Source organism: Anopheles cruzii, chromosome 3, assembly GCF_943734635.1.
Source record: "Anopheles cruzii chromosome 3, idAnoCruzAS_RS32_06, whole genome shotgun sequence".
NCBI classification, from domain to species: domain Eukaryota; kingdom Metazoa; phylum Arthropoda; class Insecta; order Diptera; family Culicidae; genus Anopheles; species Anopheles cruzii.
Window position 1 is genome coordinate 72952564 of NC_069145.1, and position 9782 is coordinate 72962345.

The window sequence follows — 9782 nt, forward strand, 5'->3', positions numbered from 1 at the left end:
CGCCAGCAAACAAGACAATAGAGAGACCCACCCAAGTGGTCGATGAAAACAATTGGCAGCCTCTCGAGGGTTGTGAGAAAATTAAAAATCCCGCAGCACGAGGACGCTGGTTTCCGCCGTGGTATCCGGCAATTGACAATCTCGTGCGTTGCAGATCGGCGGAAGAGACCGGGTCGTGTTAATTGCGTGTCAAACGTTTTTTTCCTCTTGGCGGGAGCTAAATCAAGAGCAACGAGCCCTGAGATCGGTGCACGAACCGGAGCCGGATTTTCCGACGCCCGCAACGGTCGCCGATCGCCACAACAACATGGTTTATTTCGTACGTATTAATGGTTTATTGTTTTTTTTTGGGATTTGGGATTTTGACGGAGGCACGATAAGATGAACAATTACATTTTGCAACTAAACTGAATGTTTTGAGTATTTTGCTTCACTTTTAGCAATGTTTGTTGAAAATGGTTGAATTGTCTGAGTGTTTCGAATAGTGTACCAATCGATTTTTTATACAAAACATAAGTCGTGTTGTGCCAAATCTGGCAAATATGGGGAATGATCAGTTCCTGCCCAAATATGTAGCCCAATTAAATTTCATTTTTCTGGGGTGATCATAATATTTTGTTTGAAAAGGTCTCCTTTTTGCCAAAGTACAGCTTCACCATACGAATTGCATCATGATTGACCATGCTCGGACCTTCGACCATTCTCGGACCATCGGATTCCGGTCGTTGGATACAATTTTCTTTAACGATTTAAATGTTTCCGGCTTTCTCATCGAAATCATGAAACTTCATATGTTACCAGGTTTTGATGAAAATGTCTGAATATGTTCAGACGATCCTACACGATCAGTGATACCAATTTAATGCCGGATGCCGCTACTCGATACAGATTGGCAACTTCGTTTTGGGAACTTTCTTGCCGCACTGTGTCTTCATTTTCACTGATCAATAGTAATTATTTTACGTTATAATATGTTCACTATGACAAAATTTACGGTGAAAATAAAAGAAAACCCTTGCCCGTAAATCAATTACAAAACAATGAAGAATATCAAGTCAATATTTAATATATCGAAAAATAAGAACCGCCGATGTGTGTTTTCCCAACAGTTTAGCGAAATATTGTGCCAATAATGTGCCCAACAATGCTTGCGAACCAAACAACAAACAATGGTCCATAGAATTGACTGTGACTCGACCGATGGGGTTGATTTATGCACCAAGCCAAGCGCATAGTTCGCATCGAAATGGAGGAATTATGATTGAAACAGGATCGAGCCAACAATTTACGGAGTGGACTAATTGCCGCCGCCTCAGGTCAGGGGTGGGGTTCTCGAGTTTGTTTTAATTGTTTGACCCTTGCTGTTGATACAACAAAATTAATTTCGCGGGTTTTTTGTTTTCTATTGGGGGAACCGACGGGGAACCGCCGATTCGACGTTCCGATGGGCGGTGATTTAGCGCGAGGAAACAATCGCCGAAGGGCGTATCCCGGTGCAGCTGTTTGTTGATCTGCGGCGATTGTCCATCAATCAAGGCGGCCCGGGAGGCGGCCCGGAGTGACCCAGAACCTAGCAGAACTAACCCCCAAATTTCTCACTCTCTGTCTCTCCACCCGCAGAGTCCGCGTGGCATGCAGGAACCGTGTAGCCCACCAGGAATGCCGATCACAGCGAAGAGTCCGACGATGGAGGGGTCCGTCAGCGCCGAGATGGTTGTGGCGGCGGCCTCAGAGGAGCCGGCCTCCGACACGGGACGCCCGACGACACTCGGCAACGGTAAGGCGGAACGTCCCCCGGGTGGCGTCGGCGTCACACTCAAGTTCTCGATCGCCAACATTATGGGACGGGACGAGGATCGGGAGGAGCGACGGCGTGCCGAGGACCGCACGCGGCGACACGAGGAAGCCGATGACGAGGAGGACGACGAGGACGAGGTGCTGGATGTGGCCAGCCCGGACGAATCGTTCGATGCGTCGTTTGGGGCGGCGTTCGGCCGGAAGCGTCACAGTCCGGACAAATCGATGAGTCCGCTGTCGGCGGCCGGATCTAGCCCGTGCTACGAGCTGCCGGCCGCGGTGTCCGTGGCCGAAGCGTACGACTCGGCGTTCAAGAAGTACGTGCCCAACTCGATGCACCCGTTCGTGGCCAACACCCGGCACCACCAGGAGCTACTCAGCCAGTACCCGTTGCTGTACTATCCGGGCCAGCTAATGTGCGCGGCCGCTCAGTACGCAGCCCTCACTCAGCAGCACCACCAGCAACAGCATCATCACGCGGCGGCTGTTGCAGCCCTACACCCTTACCCGGCGGGGCCCGATTCCGCAGTCATCCGGCGGCTCGACAGTCCACCCAGGTCTTCACCGCCTCCGACGGTGGCTCAGGGTGGCCCAGCTCCATTACCACCCCACGGTCATCCCCTGAACGGACATCACCTGCACGGACATCCGCATCAGCACGGGGGACATCATCACCATCACCATCACCACCACCATCATCATCAACTGCTGTCGGCGGCTGCTGCCGCTGCAGCCGCCGCAGCAGCCGCCGCGGCTGATCGAAGCAAACCGTCGCCACCGGGCGGCAAACGCGCCGCCGCGGTCGCTTCCACCGTTAGCCTGAACCTCTCGACCAGCAGCACCTGTTCGTCGATCAGCTCGAGCTCGCGGACGACGGGTTCGCCCGGCGTCTGCGAGGTACAGTCCCCACTGGGAAGCGGCGGTGGTGGCGGCTCCTCGGCGGCGGCGGCTGCGGCGGCCGTCCTTGCCGCGAAGCAGAAAACGTTCGCCTGCCCCGAGTGTGGCAAGGTGTTCAACGCCCACTACAACCTCACCCGCCACATGCCGGTCCACACGGGCGCCCGGCCGTTCATCTGCAAGATCTGTGGCAAGGGCTTCCGGCAGGCGTCGACCCTGTGCCGGCACAAGATCATCCACACGTCCGAGAAGCCGCACAAGTGCCAGACGTGCGGCAAGGCGTTCAACCGCTCGTCGACGCTGAACACGCACACGCGCATCCACGCCGGCTACAAGCCGTACATCTGCGAGTACTGCGGCAAGGGCTTCCACCAGAAGGGCAACTACAAGAACCATAAGCTGACGCACAGCGGCGACAAGGCGTACAAGTGCAGCATCTGCAACAAGGCGTTCCACCAGATCTACAACCTCACCTTCCACATGCACACGCACAACGACAAGAAGCCGTTCACGTGCAAGATCTGCGCCAAGGGCTTCTGCCGGAACTTCGACCTGAAGAAGCACATGCGCAAACTGCACGACGTCAGCCTTGGAGGCCTTGGCCACAAGCGGTCACGATCCGGCGCGGCATCGCGGGCCGCCCTCGAAGCACGCCTCGCATCGCCCGACACCTCCCCGAGACCTCCGTCTAGACCAGCCGCCTCTCAGCATCACCACCACCACCAGCACCAAGCACCACACCTGCACCATCCAGGTCTGCATGGGCCACATCTTCACGGTGCGGGTTCCCATCCACCCATCCAGCAGCTACCACCGCCACCAGCTTCGGCACCGCACCACCCAGTTCCGGCGGACCTACAGACCAACTCGTCGCCCTGGGCAAGCGCTTCGTCACTAGCCGCCCTCCATCACACGGCCGTCGCAGCGATGCGGAACGGAGCCGCCGACTACGCCAGCCCCTTCCTGATGCCCAGCTCCGGGCGGCACCAGCGATTGGTGGCCGTGGCCGCCGCTGCCGCCACCGACGGTCCGTTCATCGGGAAGGTGTTTTGACAGAAGTACTTAGGATACCAGCAGGCGGCGGCGGCGACGGCGGCGATGGGGCAGACGGCGCCGCCGCCAGCTCCCGTTGCTTCGGGAGCACCGTAAAAGGGGCAGCGCCTACTTCGCTCGTCTTCGCTCGAGCTCCGAAGATTCGATTCGCGAGGCAGGCGGCTGGCTCCTGGGGTGGGGCAGGATACGAGAAGATGTGCAATAGAATCGCAGTGAGATTTGAGGGGAACTAAAGATGGATCACGTCGAATTGAAGGTTGTGGAGGTTAGTCAGTCAGTCAGTCAGGACCCACAGAGGAATTAGAGCGAAGGCTTTCGGAATTTTCGGTCGTAGTTCGTGTACATTTTATGTAGTAGATACTTTTACTTCCAGCTAGTAGAGGCTAAAGGGATGGGCGGCGAGATAAATGGAATTTAAACGTTTATGTGTGTCAAGAGAATAATAAATCGTTCACATCGACGCGCGATGACCAATTGAGTAAAACGGAGTTGTGGTTTTGTTTTATTCAACTTTTTCAGCTCGTTTTCAGGCATTCTCTATCAAGCGGCTCAACAAAGTCCATTATGTAAGATGGGTGGCTTAAAAACGACGGTTGATAAAATACGGTTTAACAATAATAAAAAAGTGAAACTAAATCATTGTCATATAGCAGAGTTGAGTAAATCGGCTACCTTTTTAACCTAAAGTGTACCTGATTTATTTTGTATACTTTCCCACTTCGGGAAATCGACCAATATGTCGGTTTTCTCTAAAATTGAACTTAGTGTAAATTATTATTCCGTGGCGTCATTCTATAAACCGAAGTGTGTGAAAACCTCCCATGGACCGTATGTTTCTTAGAAGATCTCGATATTGAATTATTTTATAGATAAAACTAATGGATCCGTAGAATTGGTGTAAGATTATTGTTAAGAATTGGTCACAATTGACGTTTTCGAGATTCAGAGTTGATTAAACTATTCAATATATTTCAATTATTCCAAGGAATGAATAGTTAGGATGTCCACGCTTTTGTGGCCCAAGATTTTGGATCATTTTTTAACATTTGATTAGCTTCTAGGGTACAAAAACTATAATTCTAATGCAGGTATGGTGTGGTACAGTGTGCCAGTTTTCGTATGATTCATGTTGGCAATAATGCTATAAATCTTATGAGGGGCTCTGAGGGCAGTATCGGTCCGTGAAGACACCATTTTCAATTGCGATCCCGCGCTTGTTCCCCATTGAATCGCGAATGGATTGCAATTGTTGCACGAGCGGAATGCAATAAACATCCGAAACACGGTTTGGTATTTCAGATTTGGAAAAATAAAATTGGCTTTCCTTCAGCAACGACAACGCATTTGTCATAAAATATATTGGTTTGCTACATCATGCTTGCTATTTCGTTTCGATCAAACTCCACCGTTGGGCGATTCCGTGGCACACACGTGGGGCTCCAGCTCCGGATAAACAAATATTGAAACGAATGTTTCAATTATAACGATATTTCCCGCAGTCATGCGATGGCTTGATCCACGGGCCAACCAGGACCAAGCGCACGAACGAATTGTGCGCTGTGCATTGTGCTGGAAGCCAGAATCGGAGAGCAATAGAAACAAGAAAATCCATAAATCGCTAGGCAATGGCGGACGGAAATTGATTCGTGAACATTCCTTGCCAGTTGCCGCTGGTGATTGGATTTGGCTTATTCGGTGCAGGTATGGAAGGAAAATAAAATGGAGCGCTCCAAGACGCCGTCGTGGGTCTATGGACTACTTGGTTCTTGTGAGAGTTTACCTTGTTTCTTGGAAGTGCAACACATTTGGTCCAAAACATGTGTCGGTCTGTACGATCCCAATTGATAATGGCGGCGCAAATCGGCAGCTTATGTAACGTTTGCCGGAACGGGCCAGCTGTTGCGGGCTCCGGCCAACCCCGGATTACGAGGACTCGGCCCGGGGAAGCGGGAAATGAAACTGGAGGTCGAAGAAGGAGGTGCAATTTACGCAAACAAAATGGATGCCGGACAGCCACCGAAACCGAATGGTCACCGATCACCAGTCGAACGGTATCTCCGTCGATCGGGTCGGCCTAATTGGGTGGGAACCGAAATGCATTCACTGGCCTTGCGGGGATCATGTGCATGATTGTGGCCTTCATGGCCCGGCACAGAAAACTGGACATAGAACTGGGTTGGGAAAATCAAACTGCAAGAGATTAACCTCACTGGGCGACGAATGCGAAAAAAGAGGGCAAATTCAAGGAATTTTCTAACGAATATCGGACGCAACGATGCATCAATGAGCGCCGTTGTCAGATTGGGTATTGGGTACTTTTTTCTCTCTCTTATCCACCCTCCAACAAACGTGGCCGCATGTAACGGCTCCGAAGGATAATCCTTACTTTGTGCGGCAACAGGCACTCACCAATCGGGGGCGATTCGGTGGACGAAGGGCGAAACTATACGAATTTCGAGCCGGCTTTCGTCCCGAAACTTTGTTAGCGAAATTTTGGCGAAAGTTCGGAACAACGAATAGTTCTTCGATTGATGTTAGCCGTGACTACAGAATGCGACCCCCGGTTTTTGAGCAGATTTATCGGTCCACATACCCACAATCGTCAAATCGATCGAAATTAGTTTTTCAGTCATAGATTGTCTTGCTGATTGGACGGCGAACGCTTAATGGACGGTCATAGAAAGCATGAAGCTTGCCGTCCATATAACACATCAAGAGAAATTAATGAAATGAATTCGATATTTATTTAATGTTTAAATTTAAGATGTCGTTTCCGACTCACATCTTGTGACTGCCAATACAGAGGAAGTGAACTCCTTAGGCAAAGCGCAGTAGCCGCCAGACGACGGCCTAATCCGGCTGTAATCCGGTAATCGTCCGGTCTGATTTCAGGAATTACATAAATAACAAGTAAATCGGCTTGCACCCAGCGGGTCCCAGCATTCACGAGCCAACGTCATCATCCGCCTGTGCAGATCCTGTAATGAGGACGAATTCCGGATCACCAGGATGTGTCAGAGAAAACAGAAGGAACGATCCCTCTTTCGCCGGCACAAAGCGAACCGACACACGAGAGCAGATACAAATGTTTACGTATCCTTTCTTCCCATGTGATGTCCGCTTGGCATTGTTTGTGGTCCTTTCCACCGATGCGAATCACGGGCCACCGCCACTCGGTCTCTCTCTCTCTCGCTCTCTCTCTCGTTCTGTCTTCCGTGTGGGAGGATTTAGAAGGACCTACCGAAGGAGAAGCATAATTCGGTGCTGTGATTGTTTTATGCGTTACACACCGAAGCCCCGGCAGACATTACGCACAATGGCGGTCCTATCATTAAAGGCTATTAGCCGAGAGCCGAAAAATCTCAAAATATTTGCACAAAACACACCGCCGTCGATCGGATGTGCCGGGACGGATGGTTTGGCCTCTCGAACATCGAGTCGGACCTTTGCGGTGCGCGGCGATTGTTCCGGTAGGTTCGCTTGAGACGAAACGGAACGACCCGGAGCATTCCTGGAGGATATCCTGGAATGATCCTGCAATGTATGCACGCGGGATGAAAGGTATCCGAGGATCAGCCCTCGATTGATCGTTGGCTGAGTGAGCGGTGGTGGCTAGTTTTTGCGCCCTCCTTTGCGGTTTGCGTTCAGAATCGACAGGAAAACCCTGCTTTGCAAATAGGCCACCATATCCTTACTTACCGCTTGTTAATTGTTTGATTGCTATCGCTTGAGCAAGGCTTACATGCTTCGAGGAAGTACGAAACTGTATGTTTCCGTTTTATCCCTATTTTTTCATTCGAAGAATTTTTCCGGATGTTGAAGAGGCTTTCCAATTGATCAAAAGGGAGAAAAGGATTGCCTAGCGATGGATTTGTGTTAGCCATATATTTTAACCTTGGATAATATAGAATTAAAAATAAGCGCAACTAGAAAAGAGCACCGTTTATTGTACCCTTTGAAACGATAGGTTAACTAACGAAGCGCAACGCGCCGAACGGAACACAGTCTCCCTTTCGGAGAAGATACAAAGTTTAATTTTGAAAGCAGCTTCACAACACGTGCTGCATTTCACAGGTGCATTGTGTGACGTTTTGGATGTTTAACACACATTAATCCTCATCGCGTGACAATCGTCCTCGTCGGACCGGGAACGGGCACAATCGTACGAACTGCAATATGTGATTGTTCCTCGGCTGCCATCCGAGAGATGGAGGGCGGTGGCCTCTTGATGGTGAGGGAAGACCTCGGGTATTCACAGAGCGGGACAGGTATTAGTGACGCTCGATCGAACTTCACACCTGGGCCCCGGAGTAATGTGTCCGGTCCGGGAATGGTGCTGAAGTTATTGAAATATTTCACACTCTGTCGCCACTCTCGCTCTCGGTTCGGGGAGGGAAACCAACGAGGGGGAAGTGCACTCGGCCACCCACCCACCCACCCACAGACATCCAGCCCGGGGCAACCCCAGGGTCGTCTTCGGAACCCGCTTCCCGCCCGCAGTGGGATGATGATACAGATTTCGAATTACATTGCACGGTTCAACACCGCCACTGAAAGGGCGGATTATGCCGGCGAACTCGGCCGAATCGGGGCACGCCGAGGCGTTCGAGAGGTCGAACAGCGAAAATCTCGGTACCCGAGGCTTCCGGCCGGAACACCCCCCCGGCGGCCGGCCGTTTCGGTTCCGTTTTCAGATGGCGATTCGGCGATTGTCATCCGTTGCTATGCCGGGACCGGCGCCGGGCGATGCGATTATGAAACGCCAGACAATGGTGACACGTCCTGCGGCAGTTCCCATGGATGCGCGGCGCCCATGGACCATGGTGGCCGGCAGGATTCGTGCGATGCGATGCAACGCAATACGATCGCTTGTGGTGATTGCGACTGCCGGGACACTTAAGACAATCACGGTCCGCGGAGGAACGGATTGGCGTATTGAGTTTTTTTGGGTTAAGATTAGTTTTAATTTTTTGTACTATTCAAGGACATGAGAACATGGAACTAAAATGCATTTTTAAAACGGCGAGAAAATATACTCAAAAACGGCGTTTTATAGAAGATTTATAAGTGAAACTATTAGAGATGCTAAAATTAATCCTACAAACGAAGTCCATAGCGTATTAACACTTCAAGCGGCTACATGAATTGAAATGAAACGTAGAGTGTATATGTATTACGAAGAGAAAAAGAATCTTATCCTTTTAAAGAAATCTCTTGACTAATCTTAGCTATGAAGCACTAAACTGAGGATTTCCATTCAATGCTAGATTGATAGTTCAGAGTTCAGTTCTGCTGTTTCAAGTGCCGCTCAACGTTTGTTTCTAACGAACGAACCAGAACCCAGGCAGCCGTCTGATCGCAAAAGCGACAGACGCGAATCATTAGGTAAACAATAATTACAATCAACAAATGTACAACAGCGCCAGCTCCTCAAATAAGGAGCACATTGCAAATCTACAAACATCAAACGATTCGTGCTATCTTAAAAGAGCGATCTTTACATTCGCAAACGTCCAAAGATCCCAGGTCTAAAGTCTAGTCCGTCCGAAGCCCGTCAAAGGCAATCGGGACTCGTCGGCGGCTATCAACCCGGCGTGCGATCTGCGCTAAATTCCGCCGGATCCTAATTCACGCCAGTGTTGTCCCTCGCGCGATGGAGCCCCCTTATCGCGATCAGCGTTCCTTGGCAGCCGGAAACGATCTCCGGTGGAGCATCGCCCCGTGCCAGCGGCAGTTTGTTCGAGATTTCATTTGATAATGGTGTTGACTTTGGCAGCAGCCAAAGTCGTCGGCAGGGCCGGTTCAGGACACGGTTCAGACAGGGCACGGTCCAGGGCGCGGCCTTCCCGCGGCTCCCGTGAACTGGAAATACTTCAAGATCAAAGTGAAATGCAAATACGCATAGCACTACATGCGCAGTGCACGCTCCGGTGGCCACCGATGGTCTCCACTCCACATCGGAGTCCACTCCGAATGGCAGATGAAGTAAAAACTACCAGCCACCCGTCCGGGTCCGAAATTGTTATATACGCTCA

General features: G+C 50.9%; 1 protein-coding gene across 1 annotated transcript; it reads left to right on the forward strand.

Annotated features, from left to right (window-relative positions):
* Nucleotides 1–307: 307 nt before the first annotated feature.
* On the forward strand, nt 308–3747 carry LOC128273802 (fez family zinc finger protein erm). The gene is made up of 2 exons (XM_053011843.1): nt 308–319; nt 1621–3747. The coding sequence occupies exons 1-2, from the start codon at nt 308–310 to the stop codon at nt 3745–3747; spliced, it is 2139 nt and encodes a 712-aa protein (XP_052867803.1).
* Nucleotides 3748–9782: the final 6035 nt, after the last annotated feature.